The 15458-nt window shown below is 52.7% G+C and overlaps 2 protein-coding genes across 14 annotated transcripts; both read right to left on the bottom strand.

The window, feature by feature from the left end:
* Window positions 1-3686: 3686 nt before the first annotated feature.
* SYNE4 (spectrin repeat containing nuclear envelope family member 4) lies at window positions 3687-9209 on the bottom strand. 5 transcript variants are annotated; one of them, XM_025269940.3, is made up of 9 exons: window positions 8853-9209; window positions 8629-8766; window positions 8068-8218; window positions 6830-6973; window positions 6120-6299; window positions 5785-6033; window positions 4744-4821; window positions 4004-4062; window positions 3687-3911 (listed from the first exon to the last, which is right to left on the bottom strand). In XM_025269940.3, exons 2-9 carry the CDS (start codon window positions 8754-8756, stop codon window positions 3728-3730), a joined length of 1173 nt encoding a protein of 390 aa, XP_025125725.2. In that variant the 5' UTR covers window positions 8757-8766; window positions 8853-9209; the 3' UTR covers window positions 3687-3727. The 5 variants fall into 5 exon arrangements, with proteins under 5 accessions (XP_025125725.2, XP_025125724.2, XP_044787164.1 ...); XM_025269939.3 differs by having other exon boundaries at window positions 6105-6299; XM_044931229.2 differs by lacking the exon at window positions 8853-9209 and adding an exon at window positions 7460-7698 and having other exon boundaries at window positions 6105-6299; window positions 8068-8256; window positions 8629-8767.
* A 325-nt stretch (window positions 9210-9534) lies between these two features.
* On the bottom strand, window positions 9535-15245 carry ALKBH6 (alkB homolog 6). 9 transcript variants are annotated; one of them, XM_006068765.4, is made up of 7 exons: window positions 15109-15241; window positions 14225-14307; window positions 13849-13917; window positions 11930-11990; window positions 11407-11558; window positions 11080-11196; window positions 9535-9862 (listed from the first exon to the last, which is right to left on the bottom strand). In XM_006068765.4, the coding sequence occupies exons 2-7, from the start codon at window positions 14276-14278 to the stop codon at window positions 9599-9601; spliced, it is 717 nt and encodes a 238-aa protein (XP_006068827.1). In that variant the 5' UTR covers window positions 14279-14307; window positions 15109-15241; the 3' UTR covers window positions 9535-9598. The 9 variants fall into 9 exon arrangements, with proteins under 9 accessions (XP_006068827.1, XP_044787167.1, XP_044787172.1 ...); XM_044931232.2 differs by having other exon boundaries at window positions 14203-14307; window positions 15109-15240; XM_044931237.2 differs by lacking the exon at window positions 13849-13917 and adding an exon at window positions 12881-13805 and having other exon boundaries at window positions 15109-15178.
* Window positions 15246-15458: the final 213 nt, after the last annotated feature.

The raw sequence follows: 15458 nt of genomic DNA on the forward strand, positions 1-15458 counted from the left end.
AAAAAATTGCTATAAAGGACTTAGGGGGTTAGAATAATTTGGAATATGGATTGTGGCTTAATAATAGAATGGAATTGAGTGTTGAAATTTCCTGAATCCAGTAACTATACTCTAGTCGTGTAAGACAGTGTCCATGACATTAAAAACTCTACACTGAAGTATTTAGGAGTAAAGAGCATCATGTCTACAACTTAGTCTCAGATGGTTCCAAAATATATGCATAGATATATTACTGAGAGTGTGAATGGTGAAGCCCATGGGGTTAAATGTTAACAACTGATGAAGGTGGGTAAAGGGTATGTGAGAGTTTCTTGTTAACTAGTCTTAAAGCTTTTCAGGAATTTGAAACAAAACAAAAAGTTACCAAAAAGACAATGGTCATATCAGTGTCTTACTGGTCATTTGTCTTTGGGTGCCAGATATCTTCACACACAGGGTATATTTTTACAAGAGATTTGAGAAAAGCAAAGCCTGTATTTTCTGAGACTTGGATAGATCTCTCATGCATAACTTTCTCACAGATTTAGCAATCAATTTAAATTCCTGACCTTCAAAATAGTAACATCTGCTCTCCCTCACAGGTTCTGATCTCCACCCTGTCGGGAATGACAGGTCACTAGACTATGTTCTTGTCTTGGATCACAAGCTCCACTGTTCCAAAAGGGTGACCAGGTGCATGAGGTGGTTCAGGGGGCCCTGGGGAATTCTGGGAAACTCATCATACTGGATGAGGAGCCACAGGTCACACTGCAAATTCCCACCCATCCCGTTCATCTCTCTTTCCCTAGAATGTCAGCTCCACAGGGACCAGGATTTTAGCCTGTCTTGTTCACAGTCATAATCCTGCTCTTTGACCTGGTTCATAGCAGACACTCAGTGAGTAGTAAATGAATGAGTGAATGACATGGATTTGCTCCATTACTGAATCGGTTGGGATGATACTGCCAAGACTCTGCCCATCCATCCAATTTGCTGGTGACCCCAGGGACACCATGCCTCCTCCTCAGCTGGGGACAGGACCTGGTCTGGCAGTTGAAATAGAACAGACCCAGGTTTGCACAGACTTCTCTCTGAGTGTGGAATTACTCTGAGGATCTGCTGCTTCCTGCCCCCCACCCCCCCACCCCAGGGTCCATTCCCCCTTCTGGTAACAGCTCCCTGATTTTTTTTTTTTTGAGAACTACTCCCCCCTACCTATTTCAGTACAAGCAAGGCTGACTGCAGCCCCCAGTGAAGCATGTGACACTAGCCAGAGGAGGTGGCTTCAGGACTTAGATGGTAAAGAATCCGCCTGCAATGCAGGAGACCTGGGATTGATCCCTGGGTTAGGAAGATCCCCTGGAGAAGGGAATGGCTATCCACTCCAGTGTATTCTTGCCTGGAGAATTCCATGGACAGAGGATCCTGGTGGGCTACAGTCCATGGGGTCACAAAGAGTCAAACACAACTAAGCGATTTTCACTTCACTGCAACTCTCCTATTGGGCTTCCCAGGTGGTGCTAATGGTAAAGAACCTGCCTACCAATGCAGGAGGCATAAGAACTCTCTATTGACTGCTAAATTGGTGGGATGTAGGCTTGGCAGTTTCGAGGGGCACTCCCCACTATTTGGATAAGACTGAAGCCAGAACAGGAAAGAACTGAGCCCCTGGATCCAGCTGTGCTTGCAGTCCTGAACTTTTAAGTTACCCACAAAAATTAATTATTAATTCCCAATTTTTTTTAAGAGATTACTGCTGTTTTTGTTTGCTTTAAGTATTTATTTATTTGGCTGCGCCGGGTCTTAGTTGTGGCATGCAGAATCTTTAGTTGCATCATGCGGGCTCTTTATTTCTTTAGTTGTGGCATTCGAACTCTTAGTTTCAGCACATGGGAGCTTCAGTCTGCGTTGCAGCATGTGAGATCTTCAGTTGCAGCATTCAAACTCTTAGTTTGGGCATGTGGGATCTAGTTTCCTAACCAGGGAACTGGGCCCCCTGCATAGGGTGCTCACTGTCTTAGCCTTAAATCAATGGAGACTGGGTTTCACTCACTTGCTCCGTGTGTGGCCTCAGGCTGGTGGCTTCCCCTCTAGAGCCTCAGTTTCCCATTTCTGTTAAGCAGGGACACATCATTGGGTGGTTGTGAGAATTCAAGGAAGTGTCTGTCTTAAGTGCACATCCAGGAGATTAGCATGGGGTCCTGCCTCTGTTCTTGAGTCTGGTTCTGCTCCACCTCTTGTCCTGATACTTTAAGCTCTGGGAGAGGATAAGCTTAGACACCTGAGGCTGGGGACGACTCCAGGACTGAGCCCTGGCAGTTCAGCTTGGTGACCTGGGAGAAGAGGGCTTTCACAGTCCAGTCAGTGATGGCCAGCCTGGGAGCCCACCATGTAGAGTGAACAGAGCACCTGGATGAATGCAGGTCAGGGGCTAAAGCAAGTGCTGTCAGCAACCCACCAACATCCCTCCACCCTTCCTGTATACCTGCACCCCTCTAGTAGCCTGTGGCAAGCACCTATACCTCTTTGCCTGAGGGTCTTTACAGGCAGGAGAGGCTGGAAGTGCTGGGGAGTTAACATCTCCAGGATTAATCCTGAATCAATGAGCGATGAGAGCTGGTACATATATGCCACAAGTCCTTCACCTCCTGTGTGCCCCACAGTCTCCCAAAGGTCCCTAGGGGGATGGCACGCCAATGCCCAGAGAAGCAACCAGCTCATTGACTCCCTTCCCTGGTTCACTTCCCACTCCCCTATCAATTTGCCTAGGATCACCCCCCCAAAAAAACTACCTGTGCTTGAGGGACTTCCCTTGTGGTCAAGTAGCTAAGACTCCACTCTCCCAATGCAGGGGGCCCAGGTTTGATCCCTGGTCAGGGAACTAGATCCCACATGCCACAACGAAGAGTTCAAATGACACAACTAAAGATCCCTCATGCTGCAACTAAGACCCAGCACAGACAAATTATAATTAAATAAAAATACCCCATAAAAAATGGGGTATATAAATATATACACACCATATTTTAAAACCAAAAAACTACCTGTGCTTGAATCTTTGTCTGATGGTCTGGGGGAACCCAACCCAAGATGGGCTGATTCAATTCTATATTCTGTGCTCAAGGCAAAGGGATCTGTGGAGGGGGTTGTCTAGATGTACCAGGGTCATATCAAAGATTGTCAGTATTCAAGCATCCAGTATCCTCGCACATCCTGCTATAGAATGAAGGTGTGTGTCCCCTCAATACTCATAACCCTCAATGTGATGGTATTAGGAGGTGTGGGGCCTTTGGGAGCTGATCAGATCATGAGGGTGGAGGCCTCATGAAAGGGATTAGTGCCCTTCTAAGAGACCCCAAAGAGGGACTTCCCTAGGGTCCAATGGTTGACTCCATGCTTCCAATGCAGGGGGTGTGAGTTCAACCCCTGGCCAGGGAACTAAGATCTCACGTGCCATGTGGCCAAAAAAAAAAAAAAGGAGAGAGAGACCTCAGAGAGTTCCCTGGCCCCTCTTTGATGTGAGGACACAGGAAGAAGATGGCTATCGATGAACCAGGAAGTGGATCCTCATTAGACACTGAATCTATCAGCACCTTGATCTTGGACTTTTCAGCACCCAGAACTGTGAGAAACCAACTTCTGTTGTTTCTAAGCCACTCAGTCTATGTTATTTGGTTATAGCAGCCCAAACAGACTAAGACATATCCTTTAACAGTGACTATTTATTACATATGACTAGACTGCATTCTCACATTGGAGGGGGACCATTGACATAGCTGAGCTCCAGGTAAGGTGTCCTGATCAGTTGGGCAGGAGAGCAGCAGGAGCCCCCTGACGTGGGCAGGAACAATGTGATACCCACCAGGAAAAGGAAGAGGAGGATGAGGAGATGGAAGAAGGTCAGAGGTCGCCTGGATGCAGGAGTGGGCACTCTGTGAAGGGAAATACAGTGTTAAACATACCAGTGGGTGCCACCGTGAGCCCTGTCCCCCAAACCCCCAGACTCTTCTCCCAAACATCTTACCCAGGGTCTGCCTCCAGCATCACATCTTGGAGACTGGGAGATGCTTGCCTCATCCTGTCCTAAACATAAAGAGTCACCAGCAGCAGAATGGGTGGAAGTGACATTTAATGTGCTCTTCACCTTACTACCATAGACAGGCAGAACTGGGCTTATTTCTCCTCCTTTCCTAGCACCCCTTCCATCCTCAAGCCCCCATGGGGACTTGGAATAGTTCCAAGTATAGTGGAGGTCTGTCTGTGCCTTCCTTCCATGCAGTCCCCCTTTTCCTGGTAACGGTGGTTCAACTTGGAGAGGATGGTATCATAACTTCCTACTTTTCTGAATTCACAATTCTACCGCCATGACTAGGCATGTGACCAGATCTGGCCAATCAAAGCGCTCCGTCAGCTTGGCTACTGTGATTGGTGGCGAAGCAAGAGTCCAACCTAGAACTTTTGCTGCCTGTGAGTCCGGAGCATTCTCTTCTGGGGTGAGTGAGCCAGTGGGAAGTGAATGTGTAGCTGCTGGGGCAGCCATGTTGCTGAGAGATCCACCGTGAAGTAGAACCCAAGACAGGGAGGCACTGCGCCCTGGCAGTATTTGAGGTCTGAAATTCAACAGCACCTGGACTTTTCAGTTAAGTGGGGAAAAAGAACAACAACCCAGCATCCCCTTTTTTGTGTGTAATTCAGTCAGGGTTGGGTTGCTGTCACTTGCTATCACAATTCCTGAGTGATACACCTGGCTGAGGACCAACTCACTCGAGACTTCCAGAGCAGGGGTTGTCTTCGGTGACTTGCTATGTGTTTCCGGTGGCTGAGGCCCGACATGAGCATGTCCTGTTGGGGGAGAGAGGTGTGGGGTTCTTGGAGAATCAGTAACAGACACAAAGTTGAGGAAGGGCTACGATGGCAGTATGGTGTCATATAGATGAGATTCTGGGGGAAGAGCGAGATCTCAGGGAGAGATGAAGAGAGGGCCAGAGCCCAACAACAACAAACCCGAGAAGAGAGACATTATTTATTCATTCACTCAACAAATATTTAATGCGTGTCTGTTACACTCCAGGTACTGTTCTAGGAGTTGAGGACACAGAGGGCACAAAAGCAGGCAAAATGCTGGCACACATGGAGTTTATATTCTAGCAGGAGAGAGACAGACTGTAATTTAATAAATATATAATGTCAAGATGTGGTAAGTACTGTTAGGTACTAACTTTTCACTCAGTCGTGTCCGACTCTTTGTGACCCCATGGACTACAAAGTCTATGGAATTCTCCAGGCCAGAATACTAGAATACTGGAGTGGGTAGCCACTCCCTTCTCCAGGGGATCTTCCCAACCCAGGGATCAAACCCAGGTCTCCCACATTGTAGGCAGATTCTTTACCAGCTGAGCCACCAGGGAAGCCCAAGTAAGAGGATAAGGAGTGATAATGTTCTGAGGCCAGGGCAGGTCTCTCTGAAGGGGTGATGTTTGAGGAGAGACTGGAGTAAAGGAGGAGGGGAGCTGGGCATGCATCTGGGGGTTTGGAGATGGGAGTGTATTTGAAATGTCTGAAGAGCCAGGAGGGTAGTGTGGTTGTGGCGGGGTGAGTGAGGTGGAGAGTGAGAGGAAATGAGGGAATGTAGATACAACAAAGAGACCAGGAAGGAGAACACTGAGACACCAAAAGAGAAATAGACACTGGGAGAGACAGAGCCAGAGGTTTGAAGGCCTTCTCAAAAGGCAAGGACCCTGCTAGGAGACACACAGAGGGTCCCATGGGTGCTTGGAGGAAGGAGGTCACCCCACCTGCTCTCACCTCCAGGCTTTGTCCTCTGCTCTGGGGGCCCCTGTGGCCACACAGCTCACATGGAGCCTCTGGTGTCCGGGCTGTCCTTCGCCCTAAAGGCTCAAGGTCCCCAATGTCCCCCGCCGGGTCCCATTCCAACTCTGCTGGCGTAGGGAGGCTACTGGGTGCCCAGGGCCCCCAGACCCCACCAGGGCCCGGCCCATCTAAGTCCCCCTCAAACTCCAAGTCCTGTTCCAGTGTGCTGGCCTCCTCCAACACCTGCTCAGAGGACAGAGGTCATGAAGATTGAGACTGGCACCCGCGCCAGGGACTGCCAGGGTGGGCCATACCAGGCTGGTGCTGACCAGCTGGGCCTGCAGCCGCCACAGCTGCCAGAAGATGCTGTCTTGGTGGGCTCTGAAGGCGCTCAGGACTTGCTCCAGGGCTGCCCGGGCCTGAGGCTCACTGCGCTGCGCCAGCCCCTCACCAAATGCCAGCAGTGCATCTAAACGCTCAGCTGCCCCACGTAGGTCTGCCTGTAGTGCCTGGGTACACATGGTTGGACATCATCAGTACACCCCACCCCGCTGCCTACACACACACACACACACACTGGGTACACATGGTTGGACATCATCAAGACACCCCATACCACACCACCCTGCTGCCTACACACAGACACACACACACACACATACTGGGTACACATGGTTGGACATCATCAGTACACCCCACCCCGCTGCCTACACACACACACACACACACACACACACACTGGGTACACATGGTTGGACATCATCAATACACCCCACCCCGCTGCCTACACACACACACACACACACACACACACACACACTGGGTACACATGGTTGGACATCATCAAGACACCCCATACCACACCACCCTGCTGCCTACACACAGACACACATAGACACACACACCACAGGGGCACCAGAACACCAGAGACCTAGGACTGGAGTTACTACCCCCACCCTCTTCCCATCCAGACATGAGGAACATGGAACAGATCCATTTCCAAGGGAAGCTGGCCCCGACTCCTGAGGCCCTTACCCACCTGCAGCTGGACCATCCTGCTCTGGGCTGACATGCAGGGCCCCAGGCTTCGCTCCAAGTCCTGCAGCCAGAGGCCCAGCCCCAGAAGACAAAGATGCAGACTGTCCTGCTCAGCCTCCAATACCCCCCGGCCAGAGATGGGGTGCTGGGGAACACAAAGCTGAGTCAGGGCCAGTGAGCCAACCTGGACCTTGTTCCCACTCCATTGCACCCAGGCTCCTGCCTTCCGGATGCTTCTCTGCAGCAGAGTCCATCTGTGGGTGTGCCCCAAGGACGCTCTCACCTAGAGAAACTTCCCAGTGGAGTCAGGCCAGAGAACCTCTAGTTCAAGTTCTCCAGGTTTTCAAGGCTCCTAGAAACTTGTCCATATAGGGCCTGGGGGTCTTGGAGAGGGAGGAGTAATGGAACTGAATTACTCCCACAGGGAACACCAGGGCCAATGATGAGATAATTCTTGGACTTCCCTGGTGGTCCAGTGGTTAGGAGCCCACCTGCCAATGCAGGGGACACGAGTTCGATCCCTGGTCCAATGCTGTATGGCAACTAAGCCTGCGCTGCATCTCAACTACTGAGCCCATGCACCGCATCTAGAAAGCAGCCCCACTACGAAGAGTCAGACACATTGGAGTACCTGAACAATAAAAACTCTCCGCAACTAAAGAAAGCCCACATGCCGCAATGAAGGCTGAGCACAGCCATGCTGCTCCTGTTGCTGCTGCTGCTAAGTCGATTCAGTCGTGTCCGACTCTGTGCGACCCCATAGACGGCAGCTCACCAGGCTCCCCCTTCCCTGGGATTCTCCAGGCAAGAACACTGGAGTGGGTGTTCTACACCTGGATGGTCCAGCTGCAGACCACTGGAGTGGGAGTCCTTCAATGCATGAAAGTGAAAAGTCAAAGTTAAGTCGCTCAGTTGTGTCCAACTCTTAGCGACCCCATGGACTGCAGCCCACCAGGCTCCTCCATCCATGGGACTTTCCAGGCAAGAGTATTGGAGTGCGGTGCCATTGCCTTCTCCGCAGCACAGCCATAAATAAATAAAATATTAACATATAATTCTCTCTCAGTTGATAAAATATGAAGTACTAGACAGGTCAGGAATCACTGTCTAGAGCATCCCACCCCACACAGTTGGCCAACACTTCCTGAATCATCGCCTCATCCCCGGGGTGGAGGCCAGACCCTGGGAGACAGACAGGAGGTGGGGGCTGGCCCAGGGGCCCAGGTCACCTCAGCTCACCTCTAGGTTTTTGGCTCCAGCTGACTCCTCAAGAGAAGAGCGTGCTGGCAACCTGGGGAGGCCAGCAACAGGCTCCAGGCCCCTCGGCCCACCCCGGAAGTGCTCTGGAGGGTCCAAGGAGTCCTGCCCCAGCTTCTGGGCCTGTTCTGACCTGGGAGGTGGAGGACAGTGACAGGCCTGTGGGTGAGTCTAAGCGAAAGTGAAAGTGAAGTCGTTCAGTCCTGTCTGACTCTTTGCAACCCCATGGACTGTAGCCTACCAGGCTCCTCTGTCCATGGGATTTTCCAGGCAAGGGTACTGGAGTGGGTTGCCATTTCCTTCTCCAGGGGACCTTCCCAACCCAGGGATCGAACCTGGGTCTCCCGCCTTACAGGCAGACGCTTTACCGTCTGAGCCACCAGGTGAGTCTAGGTGCCCATTATTCACTCTACTCCACCCCTGTCCCGTGTTACCTCTCCCATGTCCCCAGGGGGTCTTAGCCACAATACCTCCTACCCTTCAAGGGCCCCTGCTAATGCCCCCACCACTTTGGACCCCAGTTTCTAAAGCCCCAGCCCCTACCTGATGCTCTCCTCTCCAGATGCAATGCAGATTGTTTCTCCAGTAGTGTCCAGTTCCCTAGGGGCTCCAGGGGGGTGACTGAAGGGCTCTGAAGGGGATCTAGGGCCCAGAGGTGGGGGCCGGGCCATATTTGGGAGCCTAGGGACAGAGAGTCGGTGAGGAGCCCCAGCAGGAGCCCTTTTCCTAGCCCCAGTTTCCTCGAAAACTTCCTCAGTAGGACTCACCCAGGCCTGAGGCAGCCAAAAGCCCAGGGGCAGGTTCAGCTCCACCTCCTTCCAGGTGGAACCTGGACCCAGGTAATTTGATGCCTAGCTCAGGTGACCCTACCTCCACTTAACTCCTTCCTCCCTAGTATACCAGTGGCTGACTCTCAAGCTCACCCCACCCAACTAAGGGGTTTCCAGATATGACCCTGCCCTCTCAAGAGCCCCAAGTTCTGAGCCACTCTGAAACCCAGACCTCTCACCCTGGGAACCCACGTCTGCGTGTGCATGCATATTCAGTCGTGTGGGAGGCTTTGCCAACCCCATGGACTGTGGCCTGCCAGGATCCTCTGTCCATGGGATATCGCAGGCAAGAATACTGGAGTGGGTTGCCAGTTCCTACTTTAGGGGATCTTCCCCACTCAGGGATTGAACCTGTGTCTCCCGCATTAGCAGGCGGACTCTTTATCACGGAGCCACCTGGGAAGACCCCCTGGGGGCTCACACCATTTATCCAAGGTCACAGACGCAGCATCCCTCAGGAACCCAAACATTTGCCCACTCCCACCCCCAAATGTCCAAAACCAGAGTAAGACTTTTTTGTAGTTGGTTTATTTGGAATGGGTCCTCTTCCTGTGGTTTCCACACAGGTACCGGAAAATAACCCGAGGGGAGCCGCCTCTACCCCAGAGATCCAAGGTCACAGGGCGGTAGCAGTCCAGAGCGGGAGCGGGCTCGGGAATCCGAGCGGGTCCTGGGTCCTAGCGTCACTTGCTGAGCAGGAGGCCAGCGCGCAGCACGCGGGGGACTCGGCGGATGGTCAGCGAGACGCGGATGCCGCGCACCAGGCGGGCTCCCGGCTGCGCCGAGGGGCAGGCGGCGGCGTTGGGCGGCAGGGAGGCTGCCTCGAGCGCGTCTACGCTGGCTGCCGCGATGCCATGGAGGAGGCGCGTGTAGGCGGTGCCACGGAGCACCAGCAGGCTGCGCGGTTCAAGCAGCAGAGAGGTGGCCGGTCGCGGCGGGGGCCGCGGCTGCAGGGAGGGTTGAAAGTTAGCGGGTACCCAGAATTAGGTGGCGGAGGCAGACGAGAGTTCAGCAGGTTTGGGGGTTCAGGGGGTGAGGGTCAGTGAGTTCCAGGGGCAAAGGCTGTGGGGCAAGTGTGCTCCTAAGAATCAAGGCTTTGGAATGAAAATCCCAAGGGCGACAGGGCCAGGGCCTGGAGGGGAGGGGCACGACGGGAGGGAAGGGGGAGTGGTCGGCAGTCTTTTGGGAAGGGGTAGGAACTAGGCCGCAGATGGGGACGTCTAGGTGTCTAAGGAATCTGCAAGGGTCTGGGACTGAGGGATCAGTGGTCCCAGTAAACTGGGTGAAACTGGGCCGAGGACTTGGCTGAAGCCAGGAAGGGAAGGAGAGAGGAGCAGGTGTGGTCTGGGCGGATGTGGGGTATCTCAGGATGCTTTGAGGACACCAGCAGCCGGGAGCAGACAGGAGCATGTGGGATTGACAAAGGGAGCCCCGGGACTTCCCTGGTGGTCTAGTAGTTAACACTCTGTGGTTCCATTGCAGGAGGTGAAGTTTCTGTTCCTAGCCAGGGAACTAAGGTCCTACATGCTGGGTGGTATGGCCAAATAAATAAGTTTTTTTTTTTTTTTTTTTTTTAAGGGGGAACCCTAAGGAGCAGCTGTGATCAGGGTGTCCAGGGTAGTTTCTGTGAACACTGGGACGTCAGACATGCATCAGAGAAAGAGGTCAGGGAAAGTGTTGTCATGAGCAACCCTCACAGAAGGAAGGGGGCTTGAGCAGTGAGTCCTGGGTTGAGGTGCCAAGAGAATCTGGAGGTGTCCTGCACGACAGATCACATTATTGGAGTGGGAGGGAGGAGGTCAGTATTGGGGTGCCTATGCAGTGGCCATTGAGAGTCAGGGTGTCTGGGAGGATGTCAGAGACACCCCTGAGGGGATGGTATGGGGGTATCAGGATATCAGTGTCTGTTGGAGAACTGGGGAGCCCTGCCTGTAGTATTGGAGTGCTCACTCTAAATATGTGGGGCCAGGACATCTGTAGGATGTCAGGATAGTCACTCAACAGGTGGGGGTATTGGGGTACCTGTGAAGATCATGATTTCTAGGGCACCCTGCAGGTAGATGGGTATCAGGGCTACCTCATAGGTGGGTGGAACCAGGGTGTCTTGGAGGATATGGGAGGTCGGAGCGCTCACAAGTGGCTGGGGCAACATCTCAGGGCCCACCTGCTCTGTTGGGTTATCATCCTCTGACTGCCGAGGCTCGTAGAGATCCAGCACGGTGTGAGAGCCCAAGCTGATAGTGCTGACGGTCGGGTAGTACAGTGGCCCATCCTCGTGGGGCTGAGGAGTGAGTACCAGAGCTGGATGGGGCAGGAGTCCACACCCCACCCCCCAACCCTCCGAGGTGAAAGGTGTTCCCCAGCTGGGGACAGGGAGGCGAATGCTTGGTTGGGCTATGTGAACTGCTTAATGAGAGTGGACGTGGGTCAACATGATGCCCCGCCCCGTGGTGGGTCCCAGGTCTAGGGGGTGGGGTGAGAGTGTGGTTACCATGATGCCCTCCCCAGGCAGATACTGGTTTACAAGGACGTGATTGGCTGGGAGACCCCCAAAAAGGCTGAGGTCAGACACTTTGTCCACGTAGCGCTGGAGCCATGGTGGCAGTCGCTCAGGAACCATCCCCCGGGGATGGGGGAGCCCACCTGGGGGAGGATGATGGGATGCTGAGGGCACCCAACCAAGGAGCTCTGGCACCAAGGAGCCCCCATTAGGAATATCCTAGTGGTTGGTAGCACTCTGACCTCCTCAGGGACCCCTAACTCTTTGGAGATCCCCACTCCACTCTTCAAAGCTTTCCTGCTTCTCCAAAACCTAGAGATACCCCCCAACCCATCAGGAAATTCTAACCCCTCAAGACCTCTACTGACCCCTCAGAATCCTCCTGATCCTTGGGATCCCTTGAGCCCTCAGGGACCCCCCACCTTGGCCTCAATGTCCTGAGACAATCAAACCTGACATGCCTATCCCAGCCCACATCCCTAGGTCAGCTATGCTCACAGTCAGGGACACTCACCCCAGTTCTGTAACTTCCTCCCGGACAGCTGGGTCCATTTTGGCTTTGGGGCATTGAAGACCTGGGAGATGAAAGGGGGTCAGTCCTTTTTCAAGGACCACCCTCTCTGATTCTCCCACCCAGGCCAACAAAGCGGTTTTTACTTGGGGTGGAAATGGGTCATCTCAGTTTCTGTGGGATCATTCTCTGGGATAGTGTTCCCAGGATTTTGTTGTTTGCCTTTTCCCCCTGTGGAGACCACAAGCCTCAAAGCTGACCTGTGTCTACCAGGATTGAGGAAGGGCTACACAATCAGGGTCTGAATCTACCCAGAGCTCTGGGCTGGATTGGGCTCTTTCAGCCCAGCAAACAGTCTGCACTCTAAATTCTGATCCCTGGGCTATCTCAGGACAGTCTGAGTTCTGGAACCTCCTTGTTCCTATTGCCTGGGGGAGAAAAGGTGCTAAACTGGGTTATTCAGTACAGTCAAGAGAGTACTTTGAAAATTCTCCACTGCCAAGACCCCAGGGGTCTAGAAAGGGTTGTTTCAAAGAAGTCTAAGGGACTTCCTGGATGGTTCAGTGGCTGACTCCACACTCCCAATGCAGGGAGCCTGGGTTTGATCCCTGGTCAAGGAACTATTAATATACTCCACATGCTGCAACTAAGAACCTGCATGCCGCAACAAAGTTTGAAGATCCTTAATACCGCAACTAAGACCCGGCACAGCCAAATAAATACTAAAAAATAAAAAGTTGGACTTCCTTGGTGGTCCAGTGGTTAAGAATACACCTGCCAATGCACGGGACATAGGTTCGATCCCTGGTTTGGGAAGATCCCACATGCCGCAGGGCACCTAAACCTGTGTACACAACTACTGAGCCCACACACCCTACAGCCTGTGCTCCAAAACAAGAGAAGCCACTTCAATAAGAAACCCATGCACCACGACAGAGGGTAGCCCCTACTCACCGCAACTAGAGAAAGCTTGCGCACAGCAAGGAAGACCCAGAGCAGCCAAAAATTAATTAATTAATCAAAAAGCATCCTTAAAAAAATAACCCTAAGAAATCTCCTTATTCCCTTCATGGTAATGGGGCTGGGATGGGTTTTCTCAGTAGGAGAGTCTGAGCTTTTAAGCTAACTCATTCCTGGGACTCAAACAAGATAGGAGTAGTTGAGACTGCACAGGGCAGGTTCAGGCTCTATAACCAAGGCTCTGGGGCTGCAAAGGGCTATCCCAGTGCATGGATTCTGAACTTTGTAAAACTCTTCTTTCCCCAAACCTTAAGAATAGAATGCAGACTGTACTATCTAACACAGGTGGTCTGGGCTTGGTAACCTTGTTCCCAAGGCTCTGGGTCTATGCTGAGCTATCAGCAGAGGGAAGCGTTTACTCGTAACATTCTGAGGCCTGAATTATCTCAGCACAGAAACCTGAACATTGTAAATTCTTCATTCCCCAAATCTCAAGGGCCTGAACTGGGCTCTTTCAACATGTGTTGTAACCTCCTTTTCCCTATAACAGTAGCAGGATTGAGTTGTCTTAGCACAGGAAGCCTAAACTCCATAATAACCACCACCTTTCTAGATATCAGTTTGGGAAGTTCCGTGGTGGTCTAGTGGTTAGGATTCAGCGCTTTTATTGCTGTGGCCTGGATTCAGTCCCTGGTTGGGGAATGAGATCCTGCAAGATGTATGACTTGGCCAAAAAAAAAAATCAGTTTGGTTTCCCCTAAGTCTTCTGGGAAAAGCTCTTTTGCCACGCCCCAGCAGGTGTTGAGAAAGGAATAGGGAAGGTGAGGGATGGGTGCTGGGTGGCACTCTCCTTTCTGCCAGGATCTTCACTGTGGCCTTGTGGGCTCTCTCACATGAGAGCTGGGGGTTGGAGAGGGATCTGGGAAGAGGAGAAGAACAGACCAGAACAGTGTTGAGATCACCTGTCGAAGCAAATACTCCTCCTCTTCCTTGGAGATGAAGTCAGGGATGTAGTAGATTACAGGTGGTGCCTAGGACAGAGAGATCCCCCTGAAGGTGTGGCCCTTCCACCTGCAGACTAGTGCTAACACCCATGCGCAGCCCTTCCTCTGGAGCATAGCTCAGGATGTCCCCAAACAGGCCAGGGCCTTAAGCCAAGGGACCGATGACTATTTGGGGGATGAGGAGGTGGGGGTGAGGATAGGGCTGGACCCTGAGGGTAAGAATGGAGAGGGAGGGGTCAGTCCCAGCCCACAAACCCAGGAGCTAGCCTCCCTATCCATCTCCACTCTTATCTCCCACCCTCTAGTCCCCACCTTCACCCCCAATCCTGACAACCTGCTCCACCCTGAATGGTTCCAGGGCTGGGACCCTGGCATCCTGATCCTCCATCGGCAGCAACTCCAGTTACTCGGTCAGACCTGTGGGGAGGGGAGAACATGCTGAAGTAACCAAGCCTGCCGCCCTCAGACTATGATCCAGCTTTCTGCTCTTACCATGGGCCACAGCCTCAGCTCAGACCTCTAGGGAAACTCTTTTGGTTTCTAAAACCTAAGCCCTCAGTATCTCAAAAGCCACTCACTGCACACCCCCCACACTTGCCCGGACACAAGGAGCACCCAGAATACTCCCCCAAACTCCATCCACCAAAGGTCCATCAAACTACACATATTTGCTGTCTTAAGCTCCCACGGAGAACAGCCTCTGACTCCATCCGCCGCCTTTCCCAAGAGCTCCACACATATCCCCCCAGGGCTACACACCAGAGTCCCTTTAAACACCTTGATTTGAGACCTCATCGTAAAAACTGCCATGCCCTGACTAAGCACAGCATAGCATGCATGCCTAAAAACTGCAATCCTGGCTAACAGTCTTCAAGGTCTTCATAGATCCTCCTCCCTCCTCAAGCCCTTTCAGACGCTCCATTCTGAGCACCCTTGTGCCCCCAATCTAAGCCTCCTCAGACATACCCATTTTCAGTCTCCTCGGATCCCCCTACTCTAGACTCCTTTCAGATTTCTCTTCCGGAGCGCCCCTTCACTGCAGCACCCCTGGACCTGAGTCTGACTCCTTTCACGCCCTGAACCCCCTGGATCCCCCGACTCTGTCTTCTAGAATCCCACATTCTGAGCTTCCTCGGACTCCCATATGCGCTACCCTCGGTCCCCACTCTCAGCTCTCTTGGACTGCCATCTCCACCCTCGGCCACCCCGCAAACTGACCGTCCACCAGTGACCCCTTCAACATCCAAATTCAACATCCCAATTCCTTTCCCAGCTACTTCCGCTCCCATGCCGACGCAGGCATCCTCAGACCAATGGGAATTCTCAAAGGCTCTAAAGCTCCGCCTTCCACCCAATAGGCCCTCTCACAGAGTGTCGCCCCGCCCCCTCACCCTCGTTCGGTGATAGGCTATGCCGCCTGGCCTTTGAGCCACTGGACCCTTCAGAGACCGAGCTTCGTCTGGACCGACCAATCAGAGCTTCAGAATGGAACCCATCGGAGCCAGCCCAGAGTGGAGGCGCAGTCTTGGCGGCCCACAGGGAAAACGCGTGTGTTGGAAGGACCCCCG

Source organism: Bubalus bubalis, chromosome 18 (assembly GCF_019923935.1).
Source record: "Bubalus bubalis isolate 160015118507 breed Murrah chromosome 18, NDDB_SH_1, whole genome shotgun sequence".
NCBI lineage: Eukaryota > Metazoa > Chordata > Mammalia > Artiodactyla > Bovidae > Bubalus > Bubalus bubalis.